The following is a 27445-nucleotide window of genomic DNA, read 5'->3' on the forward strand; positions in this document are numbered from 1 at the left end:
GGTGCCGAAAAAATTTATGTAGTTTCTGAAATTCACATGACTCTCTTATCAGTCTGTTTATGTCTGTGAAAGTTACATATCGTCATAAGGCAAATTAAAATTCGAGTGTAAGCTTATAGTCTTGTCTCGTCCTAAAACAACCTTTCAGTGTATGGATTATATGTTGAGTTTTGGTTGAAAAATTGCCAACAAACATGACCCCACAGCAGAACAATACAAAAAAAAACACATACAACGTTCAAGTCTGTACTGAATAATTGCAACAGATGTGATTGCGGAGTTTGTATTTTAACAACGCTGTGTAAAATGGGAGAATTTTTTGAAATCTCTTGAATGGAAAAATTTCATTGTGGACTTGGTTTTGATATCTAAACGACAGAAGTCAACTGAGTAGTTCAGGAGAACAGGATCAATTAATGCCACTAAGAAAGGCATCAGTCCTCTTTCGACATGGAGTAGTGTCTACCTGCACCATGCTTTGGTTCTGACAGAATACTTGTTCATATCGAAATGGGCTCTAAAGGTTTTTGTTTGACCATACCATTTATGTAAGGGGTGCCATGTAATGAAGCAGTCGGCTACCAATTCATTAATTAACATGTAATATTTAGCTTTTTACAATTATTTGTACACTTTTGATGATAATTTACAAAAAGAATGACTTTAATATTGAATCTAGCCTAGATGGACATCAAATATGATTTTCTCACTGCTTCTGTTAGACTTATATATCTTCAACACAATTGATGATCTGACAGCTACATGTACAAATGTAGGTCATGTTAATCTTGCAATCAGCTGACTTTCCTTTTCGTGGTACCAAATACAAGTGCACATGCACACTTTACTGACAGGTAGTCAGTGTTGTGTCCTAGAGTAATAAGGGTAATGATGAAACATTCAAGTACAGATCATCTATTTTAATATGGAAAAAGCCTAAGTGAAGACTAACAAATACTTACATAATTAGAAGTCAGTGGATGTGACAAAACAACTTTTATAGTGGAGTGTGTTGGTAGTTTTTCAGGCTAGCAGAGAAAATGTCTGTCCATGTTACTACAGTAAAGAATGTGTGGACAAAATTTTGTGAAATTTGTGAATTCACAGACCATTGATGGATGGTCTATGTTAAAGCCTACCAACAATCAAATTCAACTTTTAGCTCCAAGTTCAAAAGTAATCTATAATGTATAAGTTCGTATTGCAAATTTGGGCATGCACAATTATATTTTGCTCAATAATTTAACAACCCCCCCCCCCCCCACCACCACCACATACATACATACATACATACATACATACATACATACAAACATTTGTAAACCTGGGGGTTTGCCTTGAGTTGTACTGTGACCCACACAAAAAGAAATATATAAAAGAATAGGAAAGTGTTTCAATTAAAAGAAAGCTACGATTTTTGCACTTAATATAAGATTATATAATTTGCCTTGAACTGTACTGTGACCCACACAAAATTAAAAATATAAAAGAATAGGAAAGTGTTTCAATTAAAAGAAAGCTACGATTTTTGCACTTAATATAAGATTATACTGTAACTTATTTCTCTACATACACAACAACAACAACAACGATGACGACGACGACAACAACAACAACAACGATGATGACGATGACAACAACAACAACAACAACAACAACAACTACATAACATAAAAGAGTGGTTTAGTTACAAATCCTATGATCTCACTCAAACTGAAACCTTTTTTTTTCAGCTTCGTTACCGGATCGAACACATTACGTGAACTTACAGTTCACTTCATGCTCTTCGAAGATTCATTTGAGGTTAACCATGGTTCACACGTACACATCGTTCAGAAATAAAACTTATCATGGTGTATACTAAGTTCATAGTTCTCCTCAGCAACACAAATTTGTTTATACCATAGTTTTTTTTAGTTTAATTTTAATAATTGGTGGTTCCCTTACGGGAGGCACTCAGTTTACATCTGGTTGAACATGTTTCAGTCACCCAATGCCCACTTGCAAAATAAATCTGTCAGGTTGGGGGGGGGGGGGGGGGAATGTCAGTGTTTTTTTCCATTGGGGCAACAAAAAGTCACTGTCCCTCGTGAATAAAGTTTCATAGCATCTGACAGTAAGCTGTAGAGGGAAGAGCTTTGAGACTGGGATATGTCTACCTCTTGTGTGAGTGTGTGTGTGAATGGGGGGGGGGGGGGGTTCTAGGTCTCCCCCTAGAAGCCCTGGAGGATTTTTACTCTGAAAGCCAATTTTCAGGCTATTAACAGACACTTTCAGACAATAATTTGCAAGCTTTACAAGACAGCTCTAACAACTGTAAAAAGCAACTACACATGATTGAAACTTTTTGAAATAAAGTTTTCATAGCATCTTGACAGTAAGAGGTGGAGGGAAGAACTTTGATTTGAGGCTTGGACATGTCTACCTCTTATGGGGGGTCCTAGGGGGTCTCCCCTAGAAGCTTTTCAAGTTTTTTACCAATTTTGGTGAATCTTATTGTTGGTTGAACGAATGAGTGACCTCTGGGGTGATGGAGTCCAAGCCAGCCCCCCCCCCCCCCCCACCCACCAGATCTGCAGTTTTTGTTTCTATTTAGGCAATTTTTAGGTTATTCATAGCCTCTGAGATATATATTGCCAAGCATCGAAAAGCTAAAGTAAATATAACATTTTAAAATAAGTTTTCCATGTTATAAAAGTGGGCCTGTAACATTGGTATAGAGGCATTGATATTGCATGTATAGTAAAGTTACTGATGTGTGAGAGCACTTTAGGAGGTCATACCTAGTGTACAATAGAAACTTGAATTTGAGTTGTGGTGTCGATACTTGTAGTGTCTGAAATAGGAAGTATATAATCCCTTCTGACAAATTCATACTGAAGAGACCAGAACAATTTAGATTAAGTTCTTTTATAAACTATCCAATAGTATGAAGATTACCATTACAAAACCTTCAAGTTCACTTTTGCCCCAAAGTGCAAGATAAGTGAAGCACTGATTGTGAAACAGCCAAACACTTACATGGCATGTTATGTAACTAGTGTGATAGCTAGGTAATACATGTATTATGTGTATAATTTTATGTATAGTTATGTTTGAACCCTTACATGAAGTAATATTTAAACCATTTATGAAAGAAACAGAGACAAGAACAAATATATATGTACCACAGGCTAACGAAACTGACTGGTCCCTGACATGTGTTTGAAACTGTTTGTCATGATTTGACAAGTGTCCTGGTTGGAGAGGTACGAGCAGGTTGAACAGTATACTCGAACCTGTGCATCATTTCCCTGCCAAGACATTTTTTTTCTAGCAGCAGTGGTCCATCTTTTTTTTTCCATCACCCACTCATATCCGGATTTTATTTTTCAAGCAAATCCACTTGGCATCTTTTTTTTCCCGAAATCTTCCAAGCCCCCCCCCCCCCAGGATATCAAATGGTCCACCCCTTAGCTGTGGGAACACATTGTACTTGTGTGCAAGCATCAAATTCCCGCTTCAGTCTATTTGAGCTACCGGCAACAATTTACGATCATTGAATTTTTGAATGTCGGCAAATTTATGGAATCTTGTGACAGGTACCGACGCCCATGGGATGATACTAATGTCTTGGTTGTAATTTTTGGCTATAAAATGGATTATTTTGGTTTTATTTCTTTTTGTTACAGCTCAATAATGACTTGTATTAATACAAACTCACTATGTACAGTCAGTGGAGGGAAACTTGTGCACGATCGGGGCGATTTTCCAATCAGATTTTTTACATGCGATTTTCAGGGTAAAATTCAAAATTTCAAATGGCCAAAGCAAAACTATCTCCCCTAACATCGTTTATAATGTAAATAAAGGTGCTGTTCGTAGAAATTTTCACAAAATTTTGACTGTCGATACATTGTTTTATACAAGGACATGGCTGCATGAACTCAAAACAGTTTATGGATGGATCAGATTGCTGCAACGTTAGTTCAAAGTTCCGACTGCATATTTGCTCTTGAGGATATGCATGTCGGCAAAAAGCGCCACTTTGGCATCCCGATTCGGACTCGCATACTTCCAACTTGTGGTCATTTTTAGCACTAATGAACCTCAGTTCAGTAGTGCTATAGGGATCGCCTGGCGTCTGTCTGTCTGTCTGTCTGTGTGTGTGTGTGTGTGTGTGTAAACAACTTAAAGTCAAAAACAGCTGAACCGATTGCCATGATATTTGGTGGGTCCATTACCTTGGGTGTCTAGTTGGGAAATTGTTCAAATCAAAATCATCGCATCACGTGTGTGATTTGGGTCAAAAAATGTGATTTTTGGTCAAAAAACTTAAACTCAGAAACTACTGGGCAGATTGGGCTGACATTTGGTGGGGACATTCTTAAGGGGGTGTAAAGTAAGATTTGTTCATGACATGATGATTCCATCAGTGATATGCAAATTAGGGCTAAAAATGTGTCTTTTTGGTTAAAAATCTATAATTCCAAAACTACTGAGCAGGTTGGGCTGAAATTTAATGGGAATGCATCTAGGGATGTATGGACGAAGATATATTAAGCATACAATGATTCCATGAGTGATATGCAAATTAGGTGCAAAAATATTCATTTTTGGTCAAAAACGTATATCTCAAAAAGTACTTGGTCACCGAGTGTGAAACTTGGTGAGCTGATTTTGAAAGTGTTATTCTGCAGATTTTCTTCAAAACATTTTGACAAAATTGGCCCTAGCGACCATGACCACGCCCTTAGCAACAACCAAATGGCAGTATATTTTGGCCAAATAACAACATCATCTGGTAGGCAAATGAGTAAACATTCAAAAAATGTATGCAAATACCCTAGCAACCATGACCACGCCCATAGCAACAGCCAAACGGTCATGTATTTCACAAAGATAACAGGGATTAATAGACAATTGAATAAACATTCAAAAAAAAAATGTATGTAAATTTGCCTAGCAACAAGACCACGCCCATAGCAACAGCCAAATGATCACGTATATTGCAAAGATAACAATGGGAATAGAAAGACAAATGAATAAACATTCAAAAAATTATGTAAATGTGCCTAGCAACAAGACCACACCCATAGCAACTGCCAAATGATCACACATATAATGATATATTGCAAAGATAACGGGATTAATATACAATTGAATAAACATTCAAAAAATGTATGTAAATATGCCTAGCAACAAGACCACGCCCATAGCAACAGCTAAATGATCACGTATATTGCAAAGATAATATCAGGAATTCATACACAAGTGAACAAAAACATACAAAAATGTATGCAAATATATCTAACAACATGACCACGCCAAATGATAGCATATATCGTAAAGATAGGAACATGGTTGGATAGGCAACTTGATAGTCATTCAACAAATGAACACTTATTGTTAGCCTGGACTACCATATGGATAAACATTTTTAAAAACTGTACAGTTGTGCTACAACGCCATTGGTGGTATTTTTTTAAAATTGATTTTGGACATAACTTTAGTGGTAATTTTTTGTTGGTATCTCAAATAATCAATTATATTTAATACTCTAACTTTTCAAAAGGTATTGAGGTGACGACTTCAGATATTTTAGTACACTTTCATTGCCGGTGCAGCACAGACTATTGCGTCATAATCAGATTAGTGAGCCGTTAATTAATTGCGTTCAAATTATTATGACTGAAAATAATTTTTTTTCAAATTTTCGCCCATTTTGTCCATATAACCAGAATATAGTTTCGTAGGAACATGAATGTTGGTATTTTGTATTTTATTTGTGATATAAATGTATTGTCTATTTGTGATATGACAATAAATAAGCAACACACAGTTTTTTTAACGAAATTTTATCATTTTAACACACATTCAAACATCATTTATTTGGCTTTAAAATGTTCAGTTCACTTCTGGGATAACGTTAAGTGTACCCGCGTGGTTAGTATTTTAAAGTCACATGCATGATCGCACGTCAACAGCTCTTAGGTTGTCCACCATGATTATGTAAATTTTATGTGAACTGAACCAGAATCTGATATTGGAACATCTTTAACCTGGATGCCATTAAGGGGCGTTTTGGAGGAGACGTTTTTGGCGTTTTGGAGGTACAGATGCTAGATTATATTTTAGGTGTTCGAATCCTCAGTGAGTGAGTAGCGCGTTCTGCATGTTTTGTATAGTACTTTTTGTACATGCTTACTATTGTATCACTATGTTATAGGTTATGTACTTGCCCACAATTAGTATTTAAATAAAACATATTTCAGAAAGTTTTTTAGGACAGTCACAAAATATAATCTGCCTCTGAATACAGACTAATGTCCAACAAGATATGTCACCTTTGTGCCAGGTTTAAAAGAAATCGGGGGCGCATTCGATTTGCCCAAACATGATTGTGATTAATCTGACGTCATTTCTCGAAATGAGGTTGTAAACAAAACGCTCAATCATGATCATGATTACTTGCATGTAAACATTTTTTTAAAGTAACGCACATTTCTAGCAAAGTACCTGTCCGTGTAGTACACGTTTTTTTGGACACATCTGGTTCTGGTAATCAGACCCAACTTATGCTACCTCTACAAACTATTAGCGTATTGGGGGTAATTGAAGACTTGCTTACTAAATTTTTTATCTGGATGACAAGCTCAGTGTGGACTTCGGAAAGCAAAGGATGTCACACACAGCGCAGCAGACTAAACAACAACAACTGTTCTTCTTTATCACACGTAATGTTACTGTTATCCGTCATGTAAAAGAACAACCCAGCTTGGAAAATAATGAACTTACTTTGATTTTATATGACACTTATTACTTATACTACAGCCGTATGGCAACGCTTCCTATTGTAATAGATTAAAAGTAGTCTATTGCAAACGTATTTGATTTGAGAGATTAAAACTGCGAGGTGCTGAACTTCTCCCCAGCTCTGGTGAGTGCCAAAAATGGCCAGTGATTTTAGCGTTCTAACTTCTAACGTAATAATCTCCATCCAACATTTTAGTTGAAACAAAAGTCATCATCAAAACATGCAAAGCTGTATGATTACTTACCCAATCCTTTGAATATCACTGACAAGGGTGGCACGAACACCATGCGATGTACTTGTATCCTTGACACTGCATGCACGACTAACCAGCTAACGACCGTTGAGGGCAGCCTTTAATTTCCTTGGCACATATGTATGCGACGTGTGATGGGCGATGTACATTACCGAAAACCATTAATTATGTAAATTGCTCATTAATATTCGTGGGATGTTTACCAAAATCTAATCAGTTCTTGCCATTACCCTACGGAACATGTATACCAAATTTCATTTGAGTTGATGCAGCCGTTTTTTCGAAAATGGTGATACAGACACACACATAGACACACACACTTCATCACTAATATAATATTATAACCTTCCTTACGGAAGGTAAAAACTGTTCATTTCAGCTTAGCTTTATGAAATTGATCTTGAATTTCTTTAAATGAAGGGAAAGGGAATTTTTATCATAAAAATTTGTCAGAAACACAGTGTTTAATGTGACAAATTTGTGATGATGAATTATACAATACGTCATCACTCAGTGAGGTATTACAAAACACAGGCACTTGAACGGATATCTATGAAAATATATATATGAATAAAATAGTATAATGTACACGTATTGTGTCAGTGTACATCTTTGAAGGTAACTAAAGAGCATGTATATCTTGAGTATGTATACTATCATATATACTAGTAATAATAGATATTATTACATATGTATCATTGTGTACGTTGATGTACAGTCAAAAATAAAACCGGTATTTTCACTGGTGGCTATGAGATAAATTGAGATAAAATAGATCCAAAAGTAAAACCAATTCCTGATGAAAATAAGCAAATAAATGCTTTACACACTTTTTGACCAATTTTTTGTTGGTTCATAAGGTATTTCACTATTTTTCTCGACCATCGCAAGTTCTGAGGTATCAAATAACTATGCAAATTAGTGCCTTAGCTATCAAATAACTATGCAAATTACAAGGTATTTTCACTGTTGATTATGAAAAAGAGTAAACGACCTTTCGAACTACTTTATGTTTGTAAATATTGCCGGCAACCACTACATTACATCATGGTAATATTGTTATATGGAAGATACTTCGGTTGATTCTGAACATAAAAACGATTTGTTTAATTTGAATTATTTTGAACTTTCTGAGAGTGAATTTTATGATCAACAACATTGTCAACAAAATAAATCTGACCCGAGGCACGCGCCAGCGACTACGGCCACCGATGTCATCGTACACAGCAACAACGGCCAACAAATGCAGCCGATGGGAGATCGTGCAACAAATCCTCAGGACCATCAACCAACCAGAACGCACAATCAATTCCCACAGTCATGCGGAATGTTTTGAAAACACACATATTAGCGGTGGATCTTTCAATTTCACATTTCATGTCGCCGGAAACATCTCTGTCAAAGTTCTTGTCATTATAAAAGTTAAAACGCTGCAGACGATCCGTAACCGATTCTGATGAAGACTGACTTTTATAATATTGTACATTTTGAAAGTTTTTGCTGAATTACTATTATATAGGACACTAAGAATACCGCGCTATTGAAATGTATCTGTTTCTACAACTAAAATAATCGTGTATGCATTTCTTCTGATCGGTTTTGTACCATGGCCGATGACGACAAATCGGTCTTCTAATTCAAGTGTCGGTCTTCTAGTTAAAAAAAACGGTCTTCTAATTCAAGTGTCGGTCTTCTAGTTCAGGTGTCGGTCTTCTAATTCAAAAATCGGTCTTCTAGTTCAAGTGTCGGTCTTCTAATTCAAGTGTCGGTCTTCTAATTAAAAAATCGGTCTTCTAATTCAAGTGTCGGTCTTCTAGTTCAAATGTCGGTCTTCTATAAACTCAAGTGTCGCGTCCGTCTTCTCATTCAAAAGTTTTCTATACTATACTATACTATACTATACTATACTATACTATACTATACTATACTATACTATATACTATACTATATACTATATTATACAATATATACTATAGTATACTATACTATATACTATACTATACCATATACTATACTATATTATACTATACTATATATACTATATACTATACTATGCTATATACTATATACTATGCTATACTATACTATACTATACTATACTATACTATACTATACAATATTATATACTATACTATATAAGTGTAGTATAGTATAGTATATAGTATAGTATTCCCGTATTTGTTTGCCCAGAGTTTACTTGTGTTGTACATCAAATAGAGATGCCAGGATTATGATAGTGGACTCAAGCTACTAGTATTTGTTTCTGTTTCATTATAGCCTCTCTTCGCCAGTTTCCCGGTGAAGAATTTCACTTTCTTTGAAATTCTTCTTCGTTACTACATGTTCCTATCTATCTGATCGTTTGACCCTTAATGGACCCTTTGAAGACTGAGTCTGGGTGGCATGATTGCCTGTGTAAATATTGGAATGAGTTTTGATATCCAATACTTTGTGTTATTGGTGTTGTTGACATTTGTGGATTGTAAGATCAAGATATGTTACTTCCGTATCTGAGCTTTCCAACGAAAATTTGAAAGTTGGATGTATTTGGTTTATTTTTTCACTCAGATTATTTAGTTCGACTTGGGTGACACAAAATATCATGAAAATGTCATCCCTGAAACGTGTCCAGAGTGATATTTTATTCGTGTAGATTTCAATAATGCGACTTTCCAGTTCATGGAATGCTATGTCGGCTATTCCGGGTGATGCCCAAGAGCCCATGCTACATACACATGTTTGTGTGTAGAATTCTCCATTAAATTTAAATGTGTTTTTCGTGAGAATCACATAACAGTTTTAGGAAATACACTGGTGGTGGTTTTGGAATGCTACAGTCGTTGTTTGTGTAACTGGAGAGTCAAGTGCTTTGACAACTTACTGCATTGCGTCAGACTGCAACGTATTTGTGTATATTGTCAAGATAACCGAGTGGGTTTTGTGGCGTAATTGCAGTCTAGAGGGTGGGGAACCAACCGTTTCTAAGGAAAAGAATGCATGCATACACACGGGGTCACAGGTTTCACTTAAAGAACTTTGTTATGTTAACGCAAGTCAAAAAATAATGTACAACACTCAGTAAGACTAAAGAATTAAATAAGTTCTAGTACATTGCATGTAACATGAGTTAAAGGTTAAGTTAAAGGTTGGTGGTGGCAACTTAATTAAAGTCACAACTAAGAGTTCAGGTTGTCTCCCGACACGTGCACGTCCGCGATGTTCGCGTGAATTACTTACAAGTTCGGTGCTATCGAATTACTTTCGTCGAGCGAATCCGAAGCAGTCACACACTGTTGTTTGGGTTGCCGTTAGCGTTTCAGCATGCCAGCCCGTAGCAGGATTCCAAGAAGTTCTACGGTGCACAGTTAGTGTACAATTTCAGGGTCCATACAGCAACAACAACCAGCAAGGCTCCAACCATGATGATGTTCGGTCGTCAGCCGTCGAAGCAGAAGTGATCCGTTCCACGAGGACGGGTTCTCAGACCTTTGTATAGTGCCCTATCTACCCCCAACCACCTGTACTCTAATATGCTAATAGCCACCAACCATCCTATTAAATCTACATAAACGGGATATCGACCGACTAAGGGTCAGTCTAGTATACTTTACAAAATTCACCTTGTGACAATAACTCCCCCATTTAAGACGAAAAGTAAGTTTTGTCTCAAAAGTAAAGTATACTGAAATTAAACTATGGATATTAAAGTTTGTTTGCTTTGAGGGAAACACTAGTTTCCGAATGCAAAATGATCTACTCGTTAGTAATGCTACGACTTAGGTAGTCCGCTCCAATATTCATGCTACCTTTAATTGCTACAATCCTATAATTAAATGATTGCAAATATAATGCCCAGCGCATTAATCTACTATTAGCTACTTTCGCTCTTTTCAAATAAATCAATGGCTGGTGATCGGTCTCCAAAATAAACTCTCTACCATACAAGTATTGTTGTAATTTCTGCATAGCCCATATGATTGCCAAGCATTCACGTTCAATAACAGAATAAGACTTCTCTCTTGGGTGTAACTTCCTACTAGCATATGCCAAAGGGAATTTACCGTCATCAAATTCCTGCATTAATACAGCCCCTAGACCAACATCAGAAGCATCCGTTCTCAGTATGAAGGTCTTCTCAAAATCTGGTAAACGCAAAACTGGTTCTCTACTTAAAATTTCCTTTAACAATTTAAATGCTCTATCTTGAGACTCTCCCCAATTTACTCTCTTGGGCTGTCCCTTTCTAGTTAAATCTGTCAATGGCACTGCAATTGCTGCAAAGTTTGGCACAAATTTCCGATAATAGTTTGCCAACCCTATGTCTAAAGTGACTAGTATCAAATTTTCAGGAACTACTGTAACAGTAGTTTCTGATGCCATGATGTGATGATACACGTTGTGCAAGTGTTAGACATATCTCGAAAGCCGGACATCCTCACATGAGATCCCATTGGTCTAGTATAGTATAGTATAGTATAGTATAGTATAGTATAGTATAGTATATAGTACAGTATAGTATAGTATATAGTATAGTATATAGTATAGTATATAGCATAGTATAGTATAGTATAGTATAGTATAGTATAGTATAATATAGCATAGTTTAGTATAGAAAACATTTGAATGAGAAGACGGACGCGACACTTGAGTTAGAAGACCAACACTTGAACTATAAGACCGACACTTGAATTAGAAGACCGACACTTGAACTAGAAGACTGACACTTGAATTTGAAGACCGACACTTGAATTAGAAGACCGATTTGTCGTCATCGGCCTCGGTAGTTTTGTGAATGAATCACAGCGGAGCTCAGCTAGCTTGCGAAAGCAGGTCAACACGTAATTTGCATATCAATACATATTGTTGTTGACAACCAATCATCGCTCATAATTCACGTGTCTGACCTCTGCTTGACCTGAATGACATGAGCTGGTGACCTGATACATATTCATGCGAATATGTTGTTCGCCCTTCCCCACCTGCATTTTATTGCGTTTTTGGTGTACATATGTAATAATAACAGAACTCCAAACCGATTCACTCGTGAAAATAACTTCTGTATGCCCTACCGTCCATTGCGAGGCCATGGTGTTCTGTCATAGTATACATACTCAAGATAAATGCTCCCCTTATGTTACATTCAAAGATAGACACTGACACAATAGGTGTACATTATACTAATTTATTCATATTTTCGTGGCTTTGATTTTAAAATTACTAGTCCAATGAGAAATTGCACTAGTTCTGGTCTTCGGACTACTGTAATTTTTAACCCCTGCTGTGGATATGTAACATTCTGAACTAAATGTTATTTGACATAACATACCTTGTATTACAATGCCAGACACCTCTCTACCAAATGGATACTTCCCTCTGTGCATATTCAATTCTTGGAATATCTGTAACAACAACAACAACAACAACAACAACAACAACAATTCTTGCTTCCTGCAATAGCTTTTTACCTCATGCTAGAGGGTGAAAATAAGAAAGTTGACTTATTCTCATGCTCGCCTATAATAAATTCATGTGAAGTGCGTGGAGCGGAAGTTATGGTGTCGACCAAATATTCAGTATTTTTAATATGTGCCTAGGCAGTAATAAAAAATTTTCAGGTACCTATCCAACTGACATTGATTTCTTGGGAACAAGTGAAAATTCCAAAAATATCAAAATGTCGGTTAGGATAGCTAAAACAGTGTAGTAGCATTAGTCCTTCAAGACTTCAGGTAGGCTACAGTTAGGAGTTGAATTCTGTAAGATCAGTTTAGACCACATAGTCATGTATTTACAGTCTACTCACATCTAAGTTGAATGCTGTAAGACCACATATATTTACAGTCTACTCACATCTAAGTTGAATGTTGTAACACCACATGTATTTACAGTCTACTCACCTCTATAAAGTTGAATACTGTAAGACCACATGTATTTAGTCTACTCACCTCTAAGTTGAAAGCTGTAAGACCACATGTTTTAATTTGTATTTTGATACTGTTATCTGTAAGAGTGGGTTCTTCAGCCTATTATAAAATAAGAATAATTCAAAAGATTTACTTTGATATACCTCAAGAAAATAAACCTTAATATAATCATATAATGTCCTTTGCAGTATGTGTTGTGATGCAGGGTGTGTGTATCAGCTATGTCCTTTGCAGTATGTGTTGTGATGCAGGGTGTGTATCAGCTATATGTCTTTGGTCTGTATTGTACAGTCTCTCATGTATGCAGTATATTTGTCATCTTGCAGTTTATTATACCATGTGCAAGCCAAGCTATATGCATTCAAACACAAGATGTTGTATTTATACCCTGGCCAATCTATGTCATGATAGCGTGTATCAACACTAATGAATCAAAATGCGTGTCATTTAACATGTCACATTTGATCTCAAGTAATCAAATTTGCATCAACAGAATTTCAGGCTATTCAGATTTGTTCATGCCAAGTTGATCTGTGTCATTTTCAATTTTTTACAATTTCTTTTTCAAAAATGATATTTTCATCATCTCCTCAAATACTACTTGTCAGATTGCTTTGATATCTGGTGTTGATGCGCAGAGGGTAGCTTACACAGATTTGTTAATTTCAAGTCAGCACATCTTTTCTATTTTTGATGATTTTTTTATAATTAAAAAAAAATTAATATTTAAATGTATTTGTTTGAAACACGGTTGCACAGGGGGGGGGGGAGGCTATTCAGATTTGTTCATGCCAAGTTGATCTGTGTCATTTTCAATTTTTTACAATTTCTTTTTCAAAAATGATATTTTCATCATCTCCTCAAATACTACTTGTCAGATTGCTTTGATATCTGGTGTTGATGCGCAGAGGGTAGCTTACACAGATTTGTTAATTTCAAGTCAGCACATCTTTTCTATTTTTGATGATTTTTTTTATAATTAAAAAAAAATAAATATTTAAATGTATTTGTTCGAAACACGGTTGCACAGGGGGGGGGGAGGCTATTCAGATTTGTTCATGCCAAGTTGATCTGTGTCATTTTCAATTTTTTACAATTTTTTTTTTTCAAAAATGATATTTTCATCATCTCAAATACTACTTGTCAGATTGCTTTGATATCTGGTGTGTTGATGCGCAGAGGGTAGCTTACACAGATTTGTTAATTTCAAGTCAGCACATCTTGTAATTAAAAAAAAATAATATGTTAATGTATTTGTTCGAAACACGATTGCAGACTTCAAATCCAAATTCGGCACCCCTTCTACAGAATGGTCCATTCCAGTATATGCTCTCCTCCATCAAGTACTGCCTAACCTGAAAGTGTATGCTGTCACTGTAGGGGACAATTTTTGACAGAGTCAGTCTTCAATAAAAACGATAATACTCATTCTAAAATTACCACATTTTGAAAGGGAAACTACGTTGTGGTTCATTTATGGAGTTTTGATTTTGTACGATCAATATTGGTGGCAAAATTGCCGATGTGGTAATGCACGACATGTGAGGACACCATCTTAAATCCTCATATCTTCCCTAGCCACTACATGCAACAGTAAAGTGCTTTGAAGTCTAGCACATGTAGCAGAGGTCGTAAGTTCCCCATCCTCGTTCACAACTAGCTATTTCTGGAAATCAAAATTCTGCTATTTTTAGTACTTTTTGATTTATTTTCCAACGGCATTTCTATCGTATACCACATACATGTGATATTAATAAAATGCCATTTTTGGTCAAATTTAGGTGTTTTTTTCCATTCTCTTAAATCATGAACTTATGTCGTCGGAAATGCCACTACATGTGACAATCAGCTGGAATGAACATTTGTATTTGTGCATTCGGAGTCAATTTTAGACTAATTTTCCTGAAAATTCACAAATTTTGGGATTTTTGTAACATTTTAAAGCTATGTTTTTCAAAATCCATGGAAGAAGAATTGTAGTATGTGTGGATATGAATCGAATGATACACTGGGTGCTTAGGCACGTAGTAAACAGAAATAGGATTTGAATGTAGTCCTTGCAGTCTTCGAAAATGTCATGTCACCATGTATGACAACCATGGCATGGGACAGCAGGTTCGTAAATCTTCTGCAGGTATATTCTATACAAAGCACTTATCCCCCAAAATCGGTGAATTACGTGATGTAATAAACTATGGCTTTCGAGAGAAAATAAATTCGTAACCATGACTAATGTTTGTGTAGTGTTATTAAATATAAATATGAGACAGTATGCAGCAGGGTCGTAAATCTTTACCTGTTTTTTCTATGGACAATCGGTGCCGTGGTGGTGCATGGTGCACATACATGGTGTAACGCATATCATTCTAGGCACAACATTAGTCAAGTTACGTGTACACCGTATGCTTGTAATGCTGTCAGTCGGCAAATTGTATCATGTACTAATATTATATTCTGGCCTTTGAGTGAGAAATGGGACAAATACAATTTATAACTGTAAGTAAATGTGTGTACTTGTACTATATTAATTGCGATTGTGGGATGGCTGGGTTGTGAAACATTGTGAATTTTCAAAATCGAATGATAAAAAGTTAATAATAGAACATTTGTATTTTGTGATGTCTTATACCTAATAATGCTTTATTTTAATCGATGAATCTAGCAGCTCAAAAGTGAGGGACAGCTATTCAGGAGACGGTAGATGACCTAGTAACTTTCGCTTGATGCATTTGTTGGAAGACGCTAGTGCTCTGCATATCTGTCATTGATATTGAACAAGTCATTTAAAATGACCCCACTATGATTGGGTTTTAAGGAACTGGCAGTTCATGTTGTCATTTTCAAACCTGGTTAATGTTGTTTGGCCTCATATGGTTGTTTTTGATATCACTACTCTGTTCAAGCATGTCTGAGTTATGGCTTTGGACATGAAAACTGCGCCAACAAAATGGCAGCCATATCGGATTGTATCAAGACGAAAATGGATATGCACATGTATGTCACAGAACACTGTGCTAATACCAACTTTGAATACGATCTGTTCAAGCATGTCTGAGTTATGGCTTTGGACATGGAAAATTCACAAACAAAATGGCTGCCAGGCAGCCATATCGGATTGTATCACGACGAAAATGGATATGCCAACTTTGAATGAGATCTGTTCAAGCATATCTGAGTTATGGCTTTGGACATGGAAAATTTGCAAACAAAATGGCTGCCAGGCATGCCATGTATGCCATAGTATGTTGCCCCTGTACCAAGTTTGAAAAAAAATCGGTCCAGGCATCTCCAAGAATTGGCTGCGGACGGACAGATGGACGGACGCATGGACAGACAGAACCCAATCCATAAGTCCCCGTCCAGACTTCGTCTGACGGGGACTAAAAAGTTTCAGACAAGACCTTTTCAGTTATGATTAGCGAAATATTTATTATTGCTGAGATTTAAGTAGGTCTACAATTCCGATTTTCACGATGTCTCTTGCCATGTCACATTGAGCTTTGAACACTCGACTAAATTTGGTCCTGATTGCAGACATGCACAGGGCTATATTACTAACATGACCCTCAACACCGAGGGGGCAACTTGTTCCATTTGGAAGCAGGACTAACGAAATATGTGCTCCACCTGCAAGGAGGTCCATAGACTATTAAATTAAAATATCAGATGATGTTACAAATGTATGTCTACTACAAGTTGAATGTTGATGACAATTATGGATGGTGTTTTTGGTAAATTTGTTAGAAGTCTAGTCCTGTAGATATTATATTAATGTGTTGTAATTTGCCAGTGTTTGCTGTCCAGTCTAGTCCTGTAGATATTATATTTGTGTGTTGTAATTGCCAGTGTTTGCTGTCCAGTCTAGTCCTGTAGATATTATATTTGTGTAGTAATTTGCCAGTGTTTGCTGTCCAGTCTAGTCCTGTAGATATTATATTTGTGTGTAGTAATTTGCCAGTGTTTGCTGTCCAGTCTAGTCTAGTCCTGTAGAAATTATATTTGTGTGTTGTAATTTGCCAGTGTTTGCTGTCTAGTCTAGTCAAACACTGGCAAATTACTTGCCAGTGTTTGCTGTCCAGTCTAGTCCTGTAGATATTATATTTGTGTGTAGTAATTTGCCAGTGTTTGCTGTCCAGTCTAGTCCTGTAGATATTATATTTGTGTGTTGTAATTTGCCAGTGTTTGCTGTCCAGTCTAGTCATGTAGATATTATATTTGTGTAGTAATTTGCCAGTGTTTGCTGTCCAGTCTAGTCCTGTAGATATTATATTAATATGTTGTAATTTGCCAGTGTTTGCTGTCTAGTCCTGTAGATATTATATTTGTGTGTTGTAATTGCCAGTGTTTGCTGTCCAGTCTAGTCCTGTAGATATTATATTTGTGTAGTAATTTGCCAGTGTTTGCTGTCCAGTCTAGTCCTGTAGATATTATATTTGTGTGTAGTAATTTGCCAGTGTTTGCTGTCCAGTCTAGTCTAGTCCTGTAGATATTATATTTGTGTGTTGTAATTTGCCAGTGTTTGCTGTCTAGTCTAGTCCTGTAGATATTATATTAATGTGTTGTAATTTGCCAGTGTTTGCTGTCTAGTCCTGTAGATATTATATTTGTGTGTTGTAATTGCCAGTGTTTGCTGTCCAGTCTAGTCCTGTAGATATTATATTTGTGTGTTGTAATTTGCCAGTGTTTGCTGTCCAGTCTAGTCCTGTAGATATTATATTTGTGTGTTGTAATTTGCCAGTGTTTGCTGTCCAGTCTAGTCCTGTAGATATTATATTTGTGTGTTGTAATTTGCCAGTGTTTGCTGTCCAGTCTAGTCATGTAGATATTATATTTGTGTAGTAATTTGCCAGTGTTTGCTGTCCAGTCTAGTCCCGTAGATGTTATATTTGTGTGTAATAATTTGCCAGTGTTTGCTGTCTAGTCTAGTAGATATTATATTTGTGTGTTGTAATTTGCCAGTGTTTGCTGTCCAGTCTAGTCCTGTAGATATTATATTTGTGTTGTAATTTGCCAGTGTTTGGTGTCCAGTCTAGTCCTGTAGATATTATATTAATGTGTAGTAATTTGCCAGTGTTTGCTGTCCAGTCTAGTCCTGTAGATATTATATTTGTGTGTAGTAATTTGCCAGTGTTTGCTGTCCAGTCTAGTAGATATTATATTTGTGTGTTGTAATTTGCCATTGTTTGCTGTCCAGTCTAGTCCTGTAGATATTATATTTGTGTGTAGTAATTTGCCAGTGTTTGCTGTCCAGTCTAGTCCTGTAGATATTATATTTGTGTGTAGTAATTTGCCAGTGTTTGCTGTCCAGTCTAGTAGATATTATATTTGTGTGTTGTAATTTGCCATTGTTTGCTGTCCAGTCTAGTCATGTAGGTATTATATTTGTGTAGTAATTTGCCAGTGTTTGCTGTCCAGTCTAGTCCTGTAGATATTATATTTGTGTGTAGTAATTTGCCAGTGTTTGCTGTCTAGTCCAGTCTAGTCCTGTAGATATTATATTTGTGTGTTGTAATTTGCCAGTGTTTGCTGTCCAGTCTAGTCCTGTAGATATTATATTTGTGTGTTGTAATTTGCCAGTGTTTGCTGTCCAGTCTAGTCCTGTAGATATTATATTTGTGTGTAGTAATTTGCCAGTGTTTGCTGTCCAGTCTAGTCCTGTAGATATTATATTTGTGTGTTGTAATTTGCCAGTGTTTGCTGTCCAGTCTAGTCTAGTCCTGTAGATATTATATTTGTGTTGTAATTTGCCAGTGTTTGCTGTCCAGTCTAGTCCTGTAGATATTAATGTGTAGTAATTTGCCAGTGTTTGCTGTCCAGTCTAGTCTAGTCCTATAGATATTATATTTGTGTGTTGTAATTTGCCAGTGTTTGCTGTCCACTCTAGTCTAGTCCTGTAGATATTATATTTGTGTAGTAATTTGCCAGTGTTTGCTGTCCAGTCTAGTCCTGTAGATATTATATTTGTGTGTTGTAATTTGCCAGTGTTTGCTGTCCAGTCTAGTCCTGTAGATATTATATTTGTGTTGTAATTTGCCAGTGTTTGCTGTCCAGTCTAGTCCTGTAGATATTATATTAATGTGTAGTAATTTGCCAGTGTTTGCTGTCCACTCTAGTCTAGTCCTGTAGATATTATATTTGTGTAGTAATTTGCCAGTGTTTGCTGTCCACTCTAGTCCTGTAGATATTATATTTGTGTGTTGTAATTTGCCAGTGTTTGCTGTCCAGTCTAGTCCTGTAGATATTATATTTGTGTGTTGTAATTTGCCAGTGTTTGCTGTCCAGTCTAGTCTAGTCCTGTAGATATTATATTTGTGTTGTAATTTGCCAGTGTTTGGTGTCCAGTCTAGTCCTGTAGATATTATATTAATGTGTTGTAATTTGCCAGTGTTTGCTGTCCAGTCTAGTCCTGTAGATATTATATTTGTGTGTAGTAATTTGCCAGTGTTTGCTGTCCAGTCTAGTAGATATTATATTTGTGTGTTGTAATTTGCCATTGTTTGCTGTCCAGTCTAGTCCTGTAGATATTATATTTGTGTGTAGTAATTTGCCAGTGTTTGCTGTCCAGTCTAGTCCTGTAGATATTATATTTGTGTGTAGTAATTTGCCAGTGTTTGCTGTCCAGTCTAGTAGATATTATATTTGTGTGTTGTAATTTGCCATTGTTTGCTGTCCAGTCTAGTCATGTAGATATTATATTTGTGTTGTAATTTGCCAGTGTTTGCTGTCCAGTCTAGTCCTGTAGATATTATATTTGTGTGTAGTAATTTGCCAGTGTTTGCTGTCTAGTCCAGTCTAGTCCTGTAGATATTATATTTGTGTGTTGTAATTTGCCAGTGTTTGCTGTCCAGTCTAGTCCTGTAGATATTATATTTGTGTGTTGTAATTTGCCAGTGTTTGCTGTCTAGTCTAGTAGATATTATATTTGTGTGTTGTAATTTGCCAGTGTTTGCTGTCCAGTCTAGTCCTGTAGATATTATATTTGTGTGTTGTAATTTGCCAGTGTTTGCTGTCCAGTCTAGTCCTGTAGATATTATATTAATGTGTTGTAATTTGCCAGTGTTTGCTGTCCAGTCTAGTCTAGTCCTGTAGATATTATATTTGTGTGTTGTAATTTGCCAGTGTTTGCTGTCCAGTCTAGTAGATATTATATTTGTGTGTTGTAATTTGCCAGTGTTTGCTGTCTAGTCTAGTCCTGTAGATATTATATTTGTGTGTTGTAATTTGCCAGTGTTTGCTGTCCAGTCTATAGTCCTGTAGATATTATATTTGTGTGTTGTAATTTGCCAGTGTTTGCTGTCCAGTCTAGTCTAGTAGATATTATATTTGTGTGTAGTAATTTGCCAGTGTTTGCTGTCTAGTCTAGTAGATATTATATTTGTGTGTTGTAATTTGCCAGTGTTTGCTGTCTAGTCTAGTAGATACTATATTTGTGTGTTGTAATTTGCCAGTGTTTGCTGTCCAGTCTAGTCCTGTAGATATTATATTTGTGTGTTGTAATTTGCCAGTGTTTGCTGTCCAGTCTAGTGTAGTAGATATTATATTTTTGTGTTGTAATGTGCCAGTGTTTGCTGTCCAGTCTAGTCTAGTCCTGTAGATATTATATTTGTGTGTTGTAATTTGCCAGTGTTTGCTGTCCAGTCTAGTCCTGTAGATATTATATTTGTGTGTTGTAATTTGCCAGTGTTTGCTGTCTAGTCTAGTCTAGTCCTGTAGATATTATATTTGTGTGTTGTAATTTGCCAGTGTTTGCTGTCCAGTCTAGTAGATATTATATTTGTGTGTTGTAATTTGCCAGTGTTTGCTGTCTAGTCTAGTCTAGTCTAGTAGATATTATATTTGTGTGTTGTAATTTGCCAGTGTTTGCTGTCTAGTCTAGTCCTGTAGATATTATATTTGTGTGTTGTAATTTGCCAGTGTTTGCTGTCCAGTCTATAGTCCTGTAGATATTATATTTGTGTGTTGTAATTTGCCAGTGTTTGCTGTCCAGTCTAGTCTAGTAGATATTATATTTGTGTGTAGTAATTTGCCAGTGTTTGCTGTCTAGTCTAGTAGATATTATATTTGTGTGTTGTAATTTGCCAGTGTTTGCTGTCTAGTCTAGTAGATATTATATTTGTGTGTTGTAATTTGCCAGTGTTTGCTGTCCAGTCTAGTCCTGTAGATATTATATTTGTGTGTTGTAATTTGCCAGTGTTTGCTGTCCAGTCTAGTGTAGTAGATATTATATTTTTGTGTTGTAATGTGCCAGTGTTTGCTGTCCAGTCTAGTCTAGTAGATATTATATTTGTGTGTTGTAATTTGCCAGTGTTTGCTGTCCAGTCTAGTCCTGTAGATATTATATTTGTGTGTTGTAATTTGCCAGTGTTTGCTGTCTAGTCTAGTCTAGTCTAGTCCTGTAGATATTATATTTGTGTGTTGTAATTTGCCAGTGTTTGCTGTCTAGTCCAGTCTTGTCCTGTAGATATTATATTTGTGTGTTGTAATTTGCCAGTGTTTGCTGTCCAGTCCAGTCTTGTCCTGTAGATATTATATTTGTGTGTTGTAATTTGCCAGTGTTTTCTGTCCAGTCTAGTCCTGTAGATATTATTAATGTGTAGTAATTTGCTAGTGTTTGCTGTCTAGTCTAGTCCTGTAGATATATTAATGTGTAGTAATTTGCCAGTGTTTTCTGTCCAGTCTAGTCCTGTAGATATTATATTAATGTGTTGTAATTTGCCAGTGTTTGCTGTCTAGTCTAGTCCTGTAGATATTATATTTGTGTGTTGTAATTTGCCAGTGTTTGTTGTCTAGTCCAGCTTAGTCCTGTAGATATTATAGTGGTGTGTAGTAATTTGCCAGTGTTTGTTGTCTAGTCCAGTTTAGTCCTGTAGATATTTTATTTGTCACCACAGAACATTACTTGAACATGGAGTTGATTATGTGTTACGGTGGTCGAATACATGTTCGTACTATCCTTGACATTGCTTAACTAAACATATTCATTCCTCAAAACTGTTACATGTAATTTACGTGTGATAGCTCTTGTTTTCCCCAACAACAGTGACTTGTGTCAGGTACATATGTACCGTAGCATGGATGTATCTATTACCTAATAGGGAGGTGGCCATATGTACCACGAAGGACTCGTTCCATGTGCAACAGGTGAATCTAAAATATAAAGTTGTTGCATCAGTAAATGTCGTTATTGTGATGGCCAAGTATAGTGCATGTAATTTTTAGGGTGTTGTGTATTTTTGTTCATTGAGCACGATTGAAAAGAAACAGGTGAAATCCACAAAAAATCGCAAGTGCTAATTCGTGTTGGGGTAGGAAACGCGGTCAAGGCACAGTACTAACCACAGTCTGTGTACTACGCCCATGTTGACATCGACCTGTATTACATGTAGACAGAAGTGTAGTTCTCAACTTGTCATGCTATACTGTAATGTACGATGAAGCAAACTGAATCTTTACAAAAACAATAACGACATTGTTACAAAGTGATACAGAACAACAGGTTTTTTAGGATATGTTACGAAATCCCCTATACGTAAATAACCGTTCCCCACGTCATCTCAGTTTCATGCTTGATCACGATTTAAACATCTTTTAAAAGTTCTGTGGATTCAGTGTACTATTAAAGGCAACCATTTTCAAAGGTAACCAGTGCTTATTTTTCATAGCAATACCCCTCGAATTGATGCCATAAAAATCTCAGATCAGGCACCGGTTACCAGACACTGCAATAACATTCATCAATGAAATGTCGGAAAAAAATATTTGTAATGCCCCTTCCTGTTTTTAAGTCATCAATGATTTTAGCAACTTTGTGTAAATTAATGATTATTCCTAGTCGTTCGTCAAAGTCATGTAAACAACAGGCAAGTGAGTTGGTTGCTATCATTGTCTATCTCGCTTATATATGATGTGTGTACCGCCCCTCTGCATACACACATAAATGCAGTGCATGTGATTCACGTAAAAGCTATTACTACATTGTATTACATTCTAGTGACGTCAGTCACCTTGCATGCGCACAGTATAACAGTCGCCATCTTTATCACACTGGTCAGCAAGCCTCACGACTGAGAAATTCTGGATAATAATATCGATATTCCTGTAACAATCGATGATAACATGACTGCCAGATATCCCCAACTATATTCAGTGTCATTATCGTTTGAATTTGGCATGTGTCATGCACTGGGACCTGGAAATATATATGTATATGCACATCGTGTTGTCAGCAGTTGAGTTGGAAAAGTTGAAGCAGACGATATTTTGTTGGACAAAATCCCAGTTCAAACAATAATATACAGTATGGAGTCAACAATCATGTCAACTCGTACTCAAATGTATGTGTACACTTACTTTGAAGATTTTGTGATAAAAGACTGAACCTAGTTGCGTAGATCGAATTCTCAAGGACAGCTGGTATTTTGGCATTTACAATTTATTCACTGCCGGTGATTTTAGAGTTTTAGAATTGCTTAAGTTTGATACAGATAATTTCAAAAATCATGAAACTTTGTTACAACAGATTTCACCAACAAGTACATGCCAATAGCAATGACGTTTTTTCCTAAAATTGAATTTTTAAAAGTGTTTTATGTCTAATTTTTCAAAGATTCACATAATATGGTTATTTTGGTAACATGGCAACTGATGTTCATTAAATGACCACTTTTTTGAACTCGGCATGACAAACTACCCTTTGTAGTGGGGTCAATGTGCAAATAAAAAGATATCAGATTTATAATTTATTTTGTGAGATGTATGTGTACGTGAGATGTGTTTCCATGGAAACAGCTATTTTATACAATTTTATATAATTTATGTTACACCAGGTAACACTAACTCATACATGTCTAAAACAAGGACATTTGTTCACTATATTATTTAAAAAAAATATTTTGTCAAATTTTGGAAAAATGATTAACATAGTATGGTGATTTTGGTTACCACAGCAACACATGTTCATAAAATGACCCCTTTTTTTTGAACTTAGCATAACAAACTTCCTCAGGTAGGGTGGTTACTATTCAAATAAACTGGATTATTATCAAAATCATGATTATTATATAATATTTATTTAATTATTATTATTATTACAAGTGAAGGGGTTTAATATTATATAAGAATGGAAAATTCTGGGAGGACTTTAGAGGAATATCACTTTTGGTTGTTGTATAGCAGGTGTAAAGGTTGACGTTTTAATACACACAACTAATTTGATGTATATGAATATAAATGTATTAAGTATTATTTTATTTATCACTAATTATGCACACTTAAATAACACAACTTTTAATAATTCAAAACGAACGTATGTTATTATACTGTGGAGTGCACCCTGTCGAAATTAATTCTAAATATTTGTATACTATTAGCAGTTCTGTGCATAAAACATAGATCAGTTTGAAAAAAAATCCTAAAGAATCTACTAGAGTTTGTTCGAACTTAAATTATTTATTACTATATGCCAGTATAACTGACTGTGATTTCACATATTTCGGACTAGTTTAACCCTTTTACCACCAATTCCCGCTATTGCGTTAACGCTCTAGGGTGCCCATTAATTCCTGCTATTGCGGGAACGCCAAAGTTCATTCACCTACTTTGCCGTTATGCCATTTAACAGCAGCTATTGCTGCAAAAATTGCTGCCATAACTAGTTCCACACATGCGTATTAGCCTTGTTTATTTACACAGCCATTTTGAAAGCATGACAGTGAACGGTATCTGGAGTACGATCCAAATGACGAGCAATTGTGTTTTTGTGTGCGTTTTTCACTCACGAAATCGAATTTTAACATGGTGGAAGTAATTAACAGCTCTCATAACATGGCCTACGATATAAATTATGTCACTATCTTTGGATATTTCAACAGAATTTGACTCGAAATACATCGTTGAGTACAAGTATTTAGCTATGGGAACACATTGTACTCGTTTGTAAGCATCAAATTCCCGCTAAGGCCGTGTGAGCTGCCAGCGGCAGTTTACGGTTGAATTTTTGAATGTCGTTCAAATTTATGCAATCTTGTGACCGTGCCAACGCCCATGCTAACGTTTTGGGGTAATTTTGGGCTATATCGTGGATTATTTTGGTTTTATTTCTTTTTGTTACGGCTCAATAATGACTTGTATTTGTATTAGCTCAGTGTTTAGAGGTCAGCGGAGGGAAACTTACTCGTGATATGGACAATTTTCCGATTGGATTTTTTGCGCGAGTTTTTCAATGTAAAATTCAAATTTCAACAACGCCGAACCAACATCTGTCTCCCCCTAACATCGTTTGCAATGTAAACAAGCGACCTATCGGTCAGAATAGCTCCGCTGTTTTTTTTTTATTAATAATAATTTTATTTTTTATTTTGGTGACACATAGAAGTGGTTCAGTTCTTCAGCTCTTCACTATGCAGTTTTGTTTTAGCGATGCAATAAAGTGGTTAGTGGTCCATATGATGTCTCACTGTAAAACACATTTTACACAGAAGTTGGTAATGTATTGCACTTTTATACCAGTCACCATTTTATAACAAAAATCTACTGTTATGAAAAATTGCACAAAATCTCAGAAAAAAAATGACTGGGAAATGCACACAAGAAAAAGAAAAAAAAGAGGATTTTGAGGTTGGCTATAAATAATTCCATTGTCTTACAGCTTTAACCCTGGGAAATTTTAATGATGAATGAAATAAATTAGGGATCTAAAATAATTGAGGCAATTTGAATTTCAATTCTCTAACAAATTTACCAAGTCAACAACATTCAACTTGTACAAGTTGTAGTAGATATATATAGGGAAGAAATGTATTAATCGCCATCTTAGTTTCCGGACGGCGACAATCCCCGCCAAGTACCCGAAAGAGAGTCATTCTGGCAGCCATACGTTACAGTGGTAACACTCGTTCATGTTCTATTACCTTTCATAAAGAAAACACAACGAAATGGTTGAAGTGATCTTTTTTTTAAATTTCTTTTCATCACAACAACAAAATCTGCATGATCAAAAGTGTTGTAAACTAAACCAGAAAGAATTATCGGACTGGCTAAACTTCCCGATGAACTGGAGTAAGGTCCAAGTCCAAGTAAGCCTCGATAGTACGTGAGAAAATCGTCTCAAACTAGCGATACAACTTTCAAAATATAACTTGACATGTCTTCATTTGTTAGATTTATACAATTCAAGATGCGTTTTCACTCGAAAACAACAATTCTGTGAATAATGACACTCTGAACGCCGCGATTTCTCGGACATCCGGGTACTTGGGATTGTCGCCGTACGGAAACTAAGATGGCGATTAATACATACATCGTCTGATATTTTAATTTACGGAGTTTCTTGTGACCGGCGCCTGTCAGCAGACTCGGACAATTTTTTTTTCATCATTCCATTGTATTTAAACCTTGTACTTGACATTTCGCAATATATATAATTCTCAACAAAATACCTCAACATGCCTCACTTCGCTCGTACTCAAAGCAGCCCCTCGCGGTATGATCACTGATGACATGACGAGAGAACCTTTTCGGATTTACATGTAAAACGGGGTAAGATACGCAAAACATAATGCAAAGTCTGAAGCCAAATTAAAGTTGTGATTATTTTAATTATTTTTACTTGCCAAATATTTGCATTTTGGAAATGGCAAGACACGCTCATGTCGTTTAACTTTACATGTGAACTGTCGGCCAATAAACAAAATTTGGTTGATTCACAGTCCGCAGTTAGACTGCTCTTGCATAACTTCAACCGCATGCCTTCCTTACGCAAGTTGTCTTAATTCTGGTTCACTGTCACTCCAAATTGCACGACAATATAGAATTAATCACAAGTTACATGTTATCTGAAAACATCACATTTTTATAGTGGGTCTGAAGTGAGATTTTAGTGAGTACCAAGAACGTCCTGTGTTGTTACTTGCTGTGGAAAATCGCCCGGTCAAATGAGGTCAGCTTCAGCTTCTGGTCGAATCAGGATAGAGTATGCAAATAAGGACGTTGCGGACTGGCTGATTATGTAGAAGGGGTGCAGAATTTGGATTTGAAGTTTACAACCCTGTTTCGAATAAACGCTTGTCACTTCATGCATTTGGGCGCCCAATGCGTAGAATTATGACTATAGCACATATTACATTGCTTGTTTGACGTCAATAGTGTCTTTTGAAAAGTGGCAGTTTACTTAAAGTCTCGTCGACTGATTTCCAATATCGCGTCGGTCATTATGCTCATTAACATATTCATTTTTTTTCAAATTACAAAAAAAAAAATCATAAAAAAAAAAAAATGAAGATGTGCTGACTTGAAATTAACAAACCTGAGTAAGCTACCCCCTGCGCATCAACACACCAGATATCAAAGCAATCTGACAATAAATTTTCACGGAGATGATGAAAATGACATTTTATGAAAAAAAATCATAAAAAATTGAAAATGGCACAGATCAACTTGGCATGAACAAATCTGAATAGCCTCCCCCAGGGAACA

General features: G+C 36.0%; 1 protein-coding gene across 3 annotated transcripts in view; it reads right to left on the bottom strand.

Moving 5' to 3' along the window:
- Positions 1-27445, bottom strand: part of LOC144432511 (quinone oxidoreductase-like protein 1) — a 163598-nt gene that overhangs the window by 112490 nt on the left and 23663 nt on the right. For all 3 annotated transcript variants that reach the window (XR_013480725.1, XM_078120733.1, XM_078120732.1), the window contains exons 2-3: positions 12995-13072; positions 12376-12448 (exon numbers count right to left, since the gene is read on the bottom strand). Coding sequence is in view for 2 of the 3 variants with exons in the window: in XM_078120733.1 (XP_077976859.1) it covers positions 12376-12448; positions 12995-13072 (151 nt within the window). In the remaining variant the exon portion in view is untranslated. The remainder of the gene's footprint in view (positions 1-12375; positions 12449-12994; positions 13073-27445) is intronic.

This window comes from Glandiceps talaboti, chromosome 3 (genome assembly GCF_964340395.1).
Source record: "Glandiceps talaboti chromosome 3, keGlaTala1.1, whole genome shotgun sequence".
NCBI lineage: Eukaryota > Metazoa > Hemichordata > Enteropneusta > Spengelidae > Glandiceps > Glandiceps talaboti.